The 14,423-nt window shown below is 47.4% G+C and overlaps 2 protein-coding genes across 2 annotated transcripts in view; one reads left to right on the top strand and one right to left on the bottom strand.

Annotated features, from left to right (window-relative positions):
• The first annotated feature begins 1,525 nt into the window (after positions 1-1,525).
• On the top strand, positions 1,526-4,403 carry LOC136713730 (cyclin-dependent kinase 5 activator 1). Its single transcript, XM_066690933.1, has 2 exons — positions 1,526-2,227; positions 2,943-4,403. Exon 2 carries the CDS (start codon positions 3,253-3,255, stop codon positions 4,171-4,173), a length of 921 nt encoding a protein of 306 aa, XP_066547030.1. The 5' UTR covers positions 1,526-2,227; positions 2,943-3,252; the 3' UTR covers positions 4,174-4,403.
• An 8,486-nt stretch (positions 4,404-12,889) lies between these two features.
• myo1g (myosin IG) overlaps positions 12,890-14,423 on the bottom strand; it is a 29,780-nt gene continuing 28,246 nt past the window's right edge. Inside the window, exon 22 of the mRNA XM_066690994.1 lies at positions 12,890-14,267. Within this exon, the coding sequence (XP_066547091.1) occupies positions 14,105-14,267 (163 nt within the window). The 3' untranslated portion in view covers positions 12,890-14,104. The remainder of the gene's footprint in view (positions 14,268-14,423) is intronic.

Below are 14,423 nucleotides of genomic sequence, written 5' to 3'. Positions count from 1 at the left end.
GTTTGAGAGCAGAGGCACATGGGGAGCATCCACTGGTTGAGACTCCAGCAGCTCTTGCAGACTCCCCCTCCAGGCTGCATTACCACCCAGTTTTGTGGCCTGTTATTTAAATCGTAGTAGAATCATTTCAGTATTGCTGCAATTATTTGTTTTCCAATAAAAGGTGATGACATAACATGGCTGGTGAGCTATTCCTCTGTTTAATCTCACAGTGTACCAGGCCCCATATACCCACTCCAAGCTCTCACCCTAGCCAACCCCTAAACACTGCAGATCTTTTGTGGTACACTGTCATTTGTGTCAGGCCCTGCGTGACAAACGAGGCCAAGAAACTGAACTTCACTGTGTTTGGATTTGTTCCATTTTGTACATGGTTTTATGTAGCGTATAGACATTATTTGTGGGTCACAACTGCTCAATTAAACATGGCAGGGATCCATAAATAAATATTCTATTCCAGGAATCTGGGAGAAATAAACTGCTTAGTTAATTGATTAATGGCTAGTCTAATTAGCTAATTGAAGAGCTGGCTGTGATTGATAATGCTCTGCTTTGAGAAGTATGACCAACGCCGGGCTGGTCCTGCGATTGTCCATGTGTAGGATCTCTCCCTGCCTTTCATGAGTGGGGGAGAGTCTGCGCTGTTCGCATTGTACAGCCATGGAGCATCCGGCAGTTGCTGCATAGAGCACGTCTCTGCTCCTCGGCTTGGGATGGTAGTGCCGTGCAATGTTGCAGGCACAGGGGCCCAGCAGGGCTGAGAGGTCACACACTCATGTGATGTACCATATGTGCCGACTTCCTTGTGTTGTGCTGACACACGTGTGACAGGCTATCGAGAGCATTCCCCCACGGCACATAGAGCACTGCGGATCTGATACTATGAGCTGCGTATGTGTGTTTGAGTGAGAGAGTTAGTGAGCGTGTGAGACAGAGAGTATGTTAATTTGTGTGTGTGTTTCACAGAGAGTGTATGAGTGTGTGTGTGTGTGTGTGTGTGTGTGTGTGTTGAGAATAAGAAGACAGGACTTTTCTTATTACATCTGCCTTCACACCCCTCATTTGTCTAAGAGACAAGTGAGAAAACCCCCTCATGTGTCTGTCAGTCTGCACCGGCAGCTGGCTCTGTGTGCCTCTACAGTTCAATGCAGCCCTTTGCCTTTCCACCGCGTCTTTGTCAATGAGTGCTCTGCTTCTCTTTTTTCCGTTTGCATCTGCATCACTACATTTTTGCACTTCCTTGGCCCACATCACAAAGTGCGCGAGTGTGTGTGTGAGAGAGAGAGCGACAAAAAGAGTTAGTGAGTGTGTGAGAGGGAGTACGTTACTTTGTGTGTGTGTGTGTGTGTGTGTGTGTGCGGTTACACTAAGCTGTGCAGAGAGCGAGGCTGCGAGGTGGAGTCTGACTGTCAGAAGGAGCGGCTTGGTGAGCAGTAAGGCTGTGCGCTCAGTGAGGAGAGAGAGAGAGAGAGAGAGAGAGAGAGAGAGAGAGAGAGAGAGAGAGAGAGAGAGAGAGAGGGGGCATTTCTCCAGTGCTCCTCACACAACAGATGCTGCTGCAGAGCTCGGCTCAGTCCACAGCCAGTCTCTCTCCACAGGCGACACCATTGCCCGTGGACTCCTCTGCAGCCAGGGGTCCACAACACGGGTCCACACAGAGCACTGCGCCTCGCAGTCTGACCCAGAGAAGAGTGTGTGGGACTTTTATCTGCATATGCGTTTTCTACATTTGATTTGTGTATAGACTTGATTTATTTATTTAATAATAGCCATTATTATTTATGTTTCACCGGGATTGTGATTTATCCCCCCACCGATCCGGAGCGACGTTTTTTGTCTCCAGGTTGTTTCATTGTGATGCCCAGCGCCGCATGTTGTTTTATTTATTTTTAACATCGTTTCTTGGAAAAACAAAACAAAAGGCAGCAAGCGGGCGTCTGTCGGTATAATCCCCTGCTTTTAGTGAAAATGGGTGAGAATCATCGGATTTAAAAGGCAATAAAAAGAAGAGCTCAGCTTTACCGAGAGAGGGGGGAGCGTCTCTCTCTCTCTGCGGGGATCAGCGCGTCCCAGCCGGCGCCACCGCAGCGCTGTATCGCCCGAGTGTCCCGGGACGGATCGGGTGGTCGTTAGCAGTGTGAGTCTATAAAACGCAGGTGGGGACAGTCTGGATTACAGACCAATCGATCAGGGACCCGCCTCCTCGACCACCCCCGCCCCAGCACAGGTGAGTGGCGGCTTTTGTTTTGTTTAATTCAGTTCGGGTAAATACCCAAGAGAGGAGAGACTGTTTATTGAAGCATTTCAAACACTTGCTGCCTAGACTGACAGTGTCAAAACAAATAAACCACATAAAGCTGTAGTGTATAACATATAAACAAGACCAAGGCTGCTTGATGCAGGAGAAGTTTATGTGCAATTCAATATGCTAAGATATGATACGTTTTTTTAGTTTTTTCTTTTTTCTTTTAACCCTGTCTGTTCTTTATAGAGCGTCCCGAACCACAGGGGAGGAAGGAAAGAGACAGTGTGGAAGATAGATAGGGATGGAAGGACGGGGGGGGGGAGAAAGGGAATGAAGGACAGATAAGGGAAAAGAGACAAGGAAGGAAGGAAGGAGAAAGATGGGGGGAAGAGAGACAGGGTAGGAAGGAGAGAGACAGGGGGGAGTGTTGTTCTGTCGCCCAGCTGGGTCAGAACAAATGAGAGAGCACCAGTGAAATGCTGTGCGCTGGTACAGCAGCAGGGGAAGGAGCTGTGTGAGATCAGCGCATCGGGTGTGGGGGGGGGTTGGGAAATGTCTGTCATTCACAGCTATCGCTTTCCAATCCATTCAACTCATTATCAATCAATTCCTATTCTGCTGCTTCTGGCTGTTGTGCCGGCACTATCATGCACACAAACCCTGGTATTGATTGTGTCCCTGTCCTTGTCCATTACAGAGCAGTCCACCCTTCTGTGTCCCTGGAGGCTCGGCGCAGACCGGGAGACCAGCTGTGAAAAGGCAATGAATTGAGCATCAGGGCCAAGCATCTCTCTCGCTGGAGACAGCAGTCCTCCACTGAATTATATATCTGATTTTATATGCCACTGCCTGTCCTTCGCCATTCCTTTTGTCTGTGTTTGTAAACATATTGTTATCTAAAGGGAGAAATTGGCAAAGCTGGCTCTAACTTCAGACAGGCCAGCCGAATCAGTCCCAGTGAGTGGCAGCATCTGGCTTTAAAGAAAGGGCAGCAGCTAAACCTAACCATGGGTACGGTGCTGTCTCTGTCTCCCGGGTCCAGAAAGGCCCATTTCTATGAGGACGGACCTGGCTCCCTCAGCCACTATGCCGGGCTGGCTGGCAGCAAGTCCCTAAGCATGCAGAAGGAGCGCAACATCAAGCGGCAGTCCATGTTCCTGCCTGCCATCACTTGGAAGCGGCTGGTGGCATCCACCAAGAAGAGGGGCTCCAAGAAGGCCGGGGGTGGTGGCGCGGGGGTGGGGCTGAACAACAACAACAATTATCAGAAGGACGTGACACACTTGAACCATGAGAACGTCAAGAAGTCGCTGTCCTGCGCTAACTTGACCAGCTACGAGGGGCCCCTGGCCGCACCTCATGCCAAGCCCCAGCTCTCTTCCGTGGCCAAGGTGCAGTCGGGGGGTTGCCCGGCTGGTGGGTCACCCAAGCGAGTGATTGTGCAGGCCTCCACCAGCGAGCTGCTGAAATGCCTTGGTGAGTTCCTGTGTGGCCGCTGCTACCGCCTCAAGCACCTGTCGCCCACCGACCCCATCCTGTGGCTGCGCAGTGTGGACCGCTCACTGCTGCTGCAAGGGTGGCAGGACCAGGCCTTCGTCACGCCCGCCAATGTAGTGTTCGTCTACCTGCTGTGCCGCGATGTGATTGACGGTGACCTGGTGTCCACCGAGCACGAGCTGCAGGCCACGCTGCTCACCTGCCTCTACCTGTCCTACTCCTACATGGGCAACGAGATCTCCTACCCGCTCAAGCCCTTCCTGGTGGAGGCCGGCAAGGAGGCATTCTGGGACCGCTGCTTGCGCATCATCGACACCATGAGCGCCAAGATGCTGCGGATCAACGCCGACCCGCACTTCTTCACGCAGGTCTTCGCCGACCTCAAGAGCGAGGGTGGCAGTGAGGACTACAGCCGCACGCTGGACCGGTGAGAGGAGGAGAAGTTGCCCCTCTCCCTCTGTCCCTCCCCTGTCCCTCCTGCCTCCTCTGTCCCCATTTTCATTGACATGCCTATCGCACAGGGCATCTCCCAGCCTCCCTGGACCACTACACAACTCCCCAGGATTGGACGACACTTGCTCCTGCTGCTCGGTAGTGATTCCAGCCGAGCAGACCTGGGCTTAATCTGCTGCCGATTTGTGGAGTGCAAACAAGCAGCATATATATATATATATATATATATATATATATATATATATATATATATATATATATAATTTGTTTTTCCTGATCCATGTTTCCCAAGTCTAATGTACTAGTTTTATTTATTTAATTGTATTATTATTGATTACTGGTCTATGGTGCTTGTGGACTGCGTGTGGAATGCTTACAGGTACAAAAGCAGCCCAGAGTACACCAGTTGATCAAACTGCTGACCCATGCAGCTGCGCACCCAACACCTCCTCATAGTCTCTCTCGCAGTTCTTCAATCTGGACACACTGGCGGTGGCTCCACTCCCACCCCCACACTCGATACATGACCTGACTGTACTTGAAAAGACTGTTGAAGCTCTGCAGGGCTCCCCTTTGACATGCGACTTTGCTTGTCCTGCCCGCTCTCTGACATGCGATGTGCTGGTCCCTCCACCCGCCTCACTCCTGTTGTTTTAGTTCCCTCGCCCCTACCATGCTTTAGTGTGCAGCCATTCTGAGCTCCTTGCACTGTTTACAGACAATTGGTCAAACCGTGCAGGCCTTCACGATGCAGCGGAAGCTGGGACTGGAGTCTGGCTACTGTGCCCACGACAGACGATAAATCAATAAACAGATCAGTTCCCTGTGAAACTGATGCACTTTGTACGAGATTGATCCCACAGTAACCGCACACTCTAATGGCAATCAGCCTGTTGTTGTGACATCAGAGACTGGTTAGTTTCCCTGTGTTTCCCACCAGGCACGTTTAGTGATTGACTTTGTACCTTTGATCGGGGGAGTCGCCAGTCTTCTCTGCTACATTTCTGCCAAAACTTATTTTATTTACCTCATATTAGTTCTCGACCTGTGCTGGATTCTGTGACCTAGTAACAGGCTGATTGTTTGCAGGCAGTGTAGTCTAGCATATATATATATATATTGCTCTAGCACTATCTTGGAGAGACTGTGAAGAATAATTTCACTGCAGTCCTCCATGCGAGACACTGTTACCTCCAGCGCTTACTGAAATCCAGACAAAATCGCAGCAGACGTCTGGTTTTCAAGAGCAAATATCAGCAGCCCTAGAGCTCAGAATGGCAACGTGTTTCATAAACTCCAGGAGGAAAGGCAATGGTAGCAGGATGGGGAGAGAATGCCCTCAGGGAGCCCCTTGCCCTGGGCAATTTAACAGTGGGTGGTCTGCAGTTGGAGCCCAGTGCCTATTTTTTGACTGTGAGCTGTCAATCAGTGTTGCAGGTTACACTGGGAGACTTTTTGTCTTGTCTGTTGTGGCCCAGTTTGTCCTGCGCTGTCGTCAGCATAGTTGCCATAGTTCATTTAATGGGATTAGCAGATTAATGATCAATTCCACCTCTAATCCCCACTATTTGGGCTTAATGCATGGCACGGCATGCCATGCACTTCCAAGATCTCGTGTGTTTATTCCCCTCTAGCAAAAACAAATCCATATTTGCTAATTTAATTGGGGCTCCCTGATTGTGCTTGTGTACACATGTGTGAATGTGTGTGTGTGCGTGTGTCTGCGCTGAAAGCAAACTAACGATGTCAGTTCATTTGCCTTCAGCACGGATGCGCAGAGCTCACAAACTAGGAGTGAGTGAGTGTGGATGGATGTCTGTATTTATTGCCTAAACAGAAGCAGAAGTATTAACTGGCATATACACTACAAGTGGGTAAATATTCATTCAAGCAGGCAGTGTGAAAACTGTGCATCTCTGGCTGCAGGTATACATGTAACTATACCACAGCCAGGGGTTTAGTTTTCTTTTTCCCTGTGAGGCTTGCATGATTGCATTTTTCTTTTGTTGTTTGTCTCTTACAAATTACAGTAATTGTCGTCCCCTGTCAGTGTAATGTGAACCTGCCAGCTGAGCCCAGTGCCCTTATTGCAGGGAGGTGATCGGAGTGTGTGTTTGTGTGTGTGTGTAGGAAAAAGACAAGCAAGGGAGCAAGAGATCGGGAGAGAAGCGGAGACGTGTGTGCTATTTGTGGACATAAAACTTGAGTTTCCATGACAATGTGGATGCTTGCATCACAGGGAGGGAGAGAGATGGAGACATTGGGATGGCAAGCGAGAGAGAGTGCTGTGGGGGGGGAGCTCAGTCTTTGCCTGTCAGTGTCCCCCTGCGATTGCAGTCCTTTACTCTCTGTGACATTTTGTATCAGAGCGGGGACTGACTACAGAGCTGTGTCCGTAGAGGAGTAGATAACACAGATGTGAACAAGCAACTCTGTGGAGAAACATACAGACCTCCTGCTCTCCTCCTCTCCTCCTCCCTCCATCTCCTTCTCATCAACCCTCGCTGTGGCCACAGGGGCACACTGTCCTGCTGCAGGATTCAGGTCTCCTCTTGCCAGCAGAATCCAAGACACCACTGGTCCCGTTAATGGAGTGGGGGATCCCAGTCTTTCATTCGGTTTAGTTCTGTTCTGACTATGTGAGGCATACAGGCTCTCTGACCCACCAGAAGGGGGGAAAAATCCATTGCAGGGTAGATCAGAGAGAGCGCAATTCTTGTAAAGCTGAAAATACAATCTTCAGGTTCCTTTGTGAGAGAGGGAGATGTCATCTGTGAGCTTGAGAGGTCTTGTCACTGCGCAGTAAATCCGGTTGTGTGTGTGTGTGTGTGTCATCCTCAGCAGAGAGAGCAATGTTATCTGGGGGTCTATGGCAGGGAGGGGGTGTAGTGGTTGTCATGTTAGCACAACCTGAACTTACGCCTTAATCCTATCGACATGAGCACAGCTGTCCTGGGGGTAAAGAACTCCAACAATAACCCTAGCATAACCATGGGGCCTGGAGACCGAGAGAGAGAGAGAGAGAGAGAGAGAGAGGGGTGAGGTGGTGGGCAGTAGAGAGGGCTTGAGAGGGAGAGAAAGAAAAGGAAGTCATGGATTCAGCATTCTTAAGGAAGTGCCTGAAAATCCTTATCCTTCCTTTCTTTTTCTGTCTCTCTTTCTCTTTTCGCAATAAAGCACAACTGGTGGCTTTCCAGGACTGAGACAATAGCAGCGCAGGGCAGGACAGCAGGGGGAGCGAGATGGAGAAAGGCAGACGGAGGGGGGCGCAGGAGACAGTGTCTTCCTCGCTCATTCAGCGCAATCAGGCTGGGCTGTCAGAGCTGATACACTGGGGGCTTTCAGGGCAGCAGGCAGGGGGGCAGGCCAGGCACACAGCCTGCGCTCTCACCAGGCAGGACCAGCTCGCCTGCGGCTGAATGGCCTTTTCTTGTGCCTGACCTTCTCTGCGCCATGGATCGATGCTCTCCACACACCCTGCTGGCCTCTGCAGAGCGAAGACAAAGCTGTTCTGTTTTCTGTTGCTGCCAGATACATTAACCTGTGCAGGGCGGCGCACAAACACGCTGCTTGTTCCCTCTCAAGAAGGGCAGCCAGTGTTGGGGACCTGGGACCATCTTCTCTGTGGGCAGGCCTCGCAGTTGAAAGTGTCCCCGGTGGGCAATGGCCTGTGGGTTGCAATAGCAGTATTTGCTTAGTGACAGCTGCTGCTTCTGGTTTTTGTTCCCTCTTCGATTGTGGAAATATTTAACACTAATTAGGCCTGGGAGTAATTTAACCACTCCTTGTGATTATGGAAACTGTGTGCATATGTTAAATAGTTGACTATGCACATGAGGGGAGAAGGGAAGGGGACTACAGGTGCACCACACACATTTTGGAATCCCCCTCAATTGTTTCCATTGCCCCCCGCAGGCTCCCAGAAGGCAGTGATTCAGAGTGTGTGTGTGTGATGCTGGTACTGTGCTGCTGGGCCCAGGTGGCCCCCTCTCTGCCCCCCCGCTCCACTCCTTCATTGCATGCTCTGCCAGCTGGTCCCAGCATCAAGAGACAAGTGGAACAAATAAGATCATGTATTCCTTTTCTTATTGTTTTAACAATCCACAGCATTGTTAAAAGAGACACCTTGTAAAGACCAGTCTACATGTACTAAATCTTCCAGAATACATCTGAAGAGTGTCCCTGGAAATGGGAGCTGCACCTGACACTCCTGCACTCGCAATCTCTGTCTTTATCCCCGTCCCCGTCCCTGTCCCCCCCTCTCTGTGCTCTGTGTTTCTGAAGTGCTGGTTTATCCCATCGGTTCAGGATAATGTTGCCCTTGCAGGGATTGACTTTGACCCTTCCTCACCTTTCCTTCTCATTCCCAAATCCCTGTGACTGGGGGGGTGGAGGGGAGAGGAAACTAGAATTAAAAACTCAAACCTGTCTGTGGAAAAAGTCGCAACTCTGTGAGTTGTGGCAATGCGAGTTTTGCTGCTATATCGTTGTCCAGCTCAGTGACCAGTCTCTCAGTATCTGCATGCCTGTGAATGTAAAACAGGACAGTGTAAATATGTTGCAGACTGAGAAAAAACAAAAAAACACTCACAAAAAAAAAACCTACGCAATGTCTTGCTACTGTGATGGTGTGCATGCTGGCAGTCATTTAATAGGTGTTTCAGGTATTTTTTTTTATTGTTTCTGTAGTTAAATTGAAATGGTTTGTTTTTGTTAACTTAAAAAGAAAGAAAAAGATGCACTGGTTTATCCCATTTTGGGGAGATATCTTATCAGTATTATTATTATTATTATTATTATTAAAATTTGTGTTTGCCAAGACAGGTTGGAATCTTCAAATGTATTATTTTTTATTTTTATTTTATTTTAAATACAGATTTCCTTCGTCTCATCTTCTGCAGCTAAAAAATCTTGAAGCACGTGACTTTTGACCAATGTCAAAGCTGTTTTAAAAACGTCACGTTTATCTGTTATTTTGTTATTGCGTGTGTGTGTGTGTGTGTGTATACACACACACACACACACACACACATACAGTATATAAATACCCAGAAGCACAGATCAGTGTGCAAGAACTGGCTGAAAGACTGAGAAATGATCATGTCTCTGGGAAAATATAAATACTTCTAACTGAGAAGCAGGTGAATAAGGATTTGGGGGCTGAGAGGGAGGGCAGACTGCGGTCAGAGATGGTGACACTCACAGTGTGTGACCTGCAGCCACTGCCTTACTGCCCTCGCGTCTGTCTCTGTCTGCAGTACACAGGGTTGTGAAACCTGGGGTGCTGTGCAAGAACAGACAAGTTTGAGAAATACGGAAAAGTGAAACACAACATGGTTCTCTATTAACAGCCTCCGTATGTGAAAGATGTCAGCCATGTACTCTTTATTGCTACTGTTATTCTTATTGTGTGATTATGGAGCATTTCAAGATGCATAAACAAAATATGTCTTGTACCTCTTTACTAATGCTGTACATGAAGACCAGTGTCCAATTTTCTCCCATCCACTGAATGACTGGGAAAGCAGGGAATACATTTCTTACTGTTCTTTTTGCATAAATAAAAGAGCAGTTTGCAAGAGGAATCCCTGCCCAGCCCCCTGGCACTGACCCAGCTCTGTTGCCCCATCAGGTGCCACTGTACACCCTGCTGACTGGGCTGTTTCTACCCCACTGCTATGCTGAGTCAGAGTGGACACTCCTAAAGACGCTCAGAGCCCTGTGTGGTTTCAGTTGCCTTGGGGTTCACCTGTTCCCTGGTCACCAGCCCAGCTCCCACCCTCTCAGCTGTCCCATAATGTAAATGCTGAGGCAAAACCTGTCAATCAGCTCATCTGTTGGCAGTAACCATTGATATGAGCGACCACTTTTCCAGTCTTTCGTGTCCACGGTTACCTGAGGATGTGCGATAATGCGGATCTGTACGTGGAGTGACTTTTGTGAAGTCACTTCCTATTTTTCTGTTGTATTGTATGTTGAGAAAACTTGAAAACAAACAAACTGTCACAGGTTTTTTGTTGCTGTTGTTGTCATTGAATTTCAATGCAAATGTTCTTTTTTTATTGTTACTATTCAATAAAGTGTTGACAAACTAGCGTTTCCTTCCTGTGATTAAGTAAGAGTGTGATAATGGCTGACTCAGAGCTGAAGTGACGCAGGGAGAAAGAGAAGTGAGCTTTGCACTGCAGCACCCAGCACCCACCCACCCACACTGCTTGACAGGGTTCAGACCTCTACTGCCTCTTCACAACCTCACACACTTCTCCTGACCTTACTGTATCAAAGCGCAGTCTCTCCCGATATAAAAGCCAGGGAGCACCCAGCTTGGTTGTGTGTTTGCAGTGCTGTCTTTAGGACACGCTGCTCTCTCTCTCACTGTAGAGAGAAGAAAGGGACAGAGAAGTGGGGAAGATGGGAGAGCAAAGGGGAGACAGGAGTGTGGGAGAGGGGAGGGGAGTTAAGCAGCTGCCCGCTCGGGACAGATGGTCAGTCTGGCTACTCCTCACTGACTTCTCGCCAGCTGGTATCTCTGTCCCAGTATACCTGCCATGAAAATGTCTGTACTCTTTTTCATATAGATAGAACTATATATAGCGAGAGAGTGAGTTAGAGAGTAAGAATGAGAGAGAGAGAGAGAGAGAGAATGAAACCAGCCCAAAACACAGTTTGCTGTGGGGATCCCATTATTTTGCTTCACTGAAAACTGAATCTGCAGAAAGTGAAACAAATCAAGGTGCAGGTAAGTCTCAGACCATATCAATTACAGCTCAGGGTAGAACTGTAGAATATTATATAAATATAGCCCAATACACTTGGCCCACACTGTCCCTCTGTATTCTCTGATGTTTTTAAACGAGAGGCTCAAATTCTTTACAAACAGGCTTTTCTAATGAGCGGTTTTGGTTGTGCTTTCACACAATGTGCTGTGAAATCAACTCTGTGAACCTGACACAGGCATGCAGGTCAGCTGGGTGATCCTGGGATCTGAAGGACAGACGGGTGGCTGGGGCTGCTCCAACAGTCAGTGAGACATCGACGGCTGGTTTCACAGACCCAAATTAGGACTGGTCATGGATTAGCCAATGTTATTTTAGGTAGGGTAGTCCTAGACTAGTGCTTATCAAGGTCTGTGAAACCAGCCACTAGAGTTTCAGGCATGCTAGAGATTAGTGTGGATCCCACAAGAATGAGAAAATGAAAATGAACACCAGTTTGGAAAAAATAAATATGGGGACATGCCATTCTGGATGAAATGGTCGATTTTCTGCGCATTGGAAACAGTGGCCAATAAAACATAAAATTTTCTTCAACCTTAAATTATGTCAGAAACCACAAAATTACTGTAGATCAGCACACTGCAGTTAAAAAAAAAACATGGTGCAGTAACAACCAGCACAGCAAAGGGGAAAGCAGCGCATATCTCTTCTCACACAGACTTCTGCTGTGGAAAGTTTTCGACACTTGAAGTTGGTGGCGATGCTTGACTGGTTTATGCAAAGTAACATCCTGTGTGATGGAATCATTTTGCAGGCTGTGCACATGGTTTCTCATGGTTAGATGCAAGTCTTGGATGCATAAATACTCTTCTGTGAAGCCTTGTTTCTCATCTAGTTGATTCTTCAGGCTGCGGTGGATTCCCAGGGACTCTTGCTGGGACTGTGTGCAAGAGGCAAGAGGCCATGTCTTGGCTTTCAACACAGTTCCAGGCGGTTTCAGACTAAAACTCATTACTGTTCACACTAACCTGCACCAGGAGTTGCTTCACAGGAGTCTGACATCTCCAATCCCCGGCCATGCTGCAACAGTTATAATGACCTGCCAACGCTACATTCATGCTCTTCCCTCTGAAGTTGTGCTTCTTCACTTAAATAAAAGAAAACCTGGCGGCTGCGGCTCCTCGGATTGTCAAGTGTTTTTTCGTCTTCAAACACATCGCTGACAGTAAAAACTCTGCGCCGCTCAGGCCAGAGCTTTATATAACTGAGCCGAGGGAACAGCTTGGGAAGGAAGAAGCACCATTAGTAAAGCAAGAGAGACACTTTTTCTAGCAGATCAATAACGCAGTGCTTTGTACAATTACAGGGCTCTCAGCAGTGACCAGTGTGATAGATAGCACCTACAAAGTTTGTTATTGATATAGATGGATATTATTATTATTATTATTAGTAGTAGTAGTAGTAGTAGTAGTAGTAGTAGTAGTAGTAGTAGTAGTAGTATTAATTATTATAAGTATTAATATTAGTATTATATAATATTATAACAAAAAATCTAAATGTAGCACCACAGTGGGAAATCACAGTGCAACCCAGCAATGCAGAAAGAATAAGCATCACTGACTGGGAGACAAAGTATATTTGACAATTATTTTAAAGGAAAGGCATCTGTTTGAACGGCTGTATATCCTTACTTGTGATTGGCTATTGATTGTATGATTCATTGTTGATTGGCTATAGACCATACAGTGACACAATGCAATGCACAAGGAATGGACTTTTAAATGTTCCACCATTGGTGTTGCCAATAGGATTTTTGGTGTTTTTGATTATTTCAAGTATTTATCATATCTATACAAAAATATACTAGGTGTCACGGTGAATCACTGTATGAGGTTTGTTATGTGTAAAGCAAGAACTGTAGGCGGAGTCAGAACAGTAAAAAAAAAAAAATTATAATAATAAAGATCTTGCAAGAGAATGAGACTCTGCATGTTCTCACTTTATTCCTTGGCTCCAGCTCTTTATCCCAGCTCTGACAAGAGATTAACAGCAATCCCAACAAAATCTGTACACTTGGAGAGGCTTGAGCATTTACAGAAACAGCACCGATGGTGAGGAAGTGTGGAGGAGGCCATGGGTCAGGGCTCTGTCTGTGCATCAGCCGACCCTGTCGGATGTCAGTGCCCCTGCCAGCTCGAGAGTGGGTCTCCCCGGTAGAAACAAGCATGTAAATGGAAGCTTACAATGTCCATTTTACTGGGTCACCTTGACATCAAGTAGCTGAACCACAATGGTGGCTTACGCCCTGTTTACATGCATGAAGAAATGAAACTGACAGAAATCTATATTTAGACAATTCTGAGCCCCATATATAAAATATATTTGTCATTATTTTTAGTATTTTAAAGTGACCTAAATACAACTGCCTTGTACGACTGCTGCACCACAGGCATTTCTCCACTGGTGGCTCGCACAGGGTGGAAGTCACGCACAGGTGACAAAAATAAATGTCTTTAATTGCAATTGAAGTTGTACAAGAAATACTTCACACCTGATAATCAACAATCATTTTCCTTCAGTAATAGTCATATATGTGCAAGCATATTTCTTTGACACGTAAAGGCAAAAGGTCCCCGGGGGTTGCCTGGCTCCAGTGAAAGGACAAGTGTCTCAGTGCAGGTGAGTTACAGCCAGAAACTCTCCTTCAGTACATCCCTATATACCCAGGCCCCACACTCCAATCAGTGGACTATTAAATACAATATATTACACAACATTTTTTATAAAAAATACTTTGTAGAATAAAAAGGGTAGCATGGTCTTCTGCTATGAAAATAAACATCTGAAAAATACACTGAATTAAAAGAAAAAACTAGAGATCAGGCCATGAGACTGGCAGCCTGTTTCCTTCATAGATCAGGTCCTCTGTGCTGAGTCCTACCCCATCCTGGTAGTAGACTGCCGCTTGCTAAAGCTCTGCAACTGTGATGCCTGCCCTGCTTGCCCTGCTGCCCAGAGAGTGACCAGGATGCTCTGGCTAGGATCCCTGCCTTTCAGTGCCCTGACATCGGTGCCAACCCCTGAGGATGCTGGAACAGGGCAGTGTTCGTCTGTGCTGGAGGGAAGTGGTGCATGGAGGGCTTGGGTGGCATTGTGTGTGGCGTGTTCTTGCAAAGCGGGTTCTGTGGGTCTCCTAGTTGGCGGGCAGCAGCAGGACAAACCCCTGTGAGCTCTTGCGGAAGTCAGCGGTGGGCTGGCCAATCTTGGTCTCCACAGTGACGGACTTGGGTTTTCCACGCATGTGCAGCTGGAGGCCTGTGCTGCGCACCGTCACCTGCAGGGGCTTGTGCTTCACCCTGTCGAGTAAACAGCACACACAGGGTTAATACACAGGATTAATACACAGGGTTAATACACACATAGTGTTAATATAGACAGTGTTCCTTCACAGCCTTAATACCTAGTGTAATATCCTCACAGCATTAAAACTCACACGCAGCATTAATGAATAC

This window comes from Amia ocellicauda, chromosome 18 (assembly GCF_036373705.1).
Source record: "Amia ocellicauda isolate fAmiCal2 chromosome 18, fAmiCal2.hap1, whole genome shotgun sequence".
Lineage (NCBI taxonomy): Eukaryota > Metazoa > Chordata > Actinopteri > Amiiformes > Amiidae > Amia > Amia ocellicauda.
The sequence above is the reverse complement of the archived record's forward strand: the minus strand, read 5'-3'. Positions and strand labels throughout refer to the sequence as shown.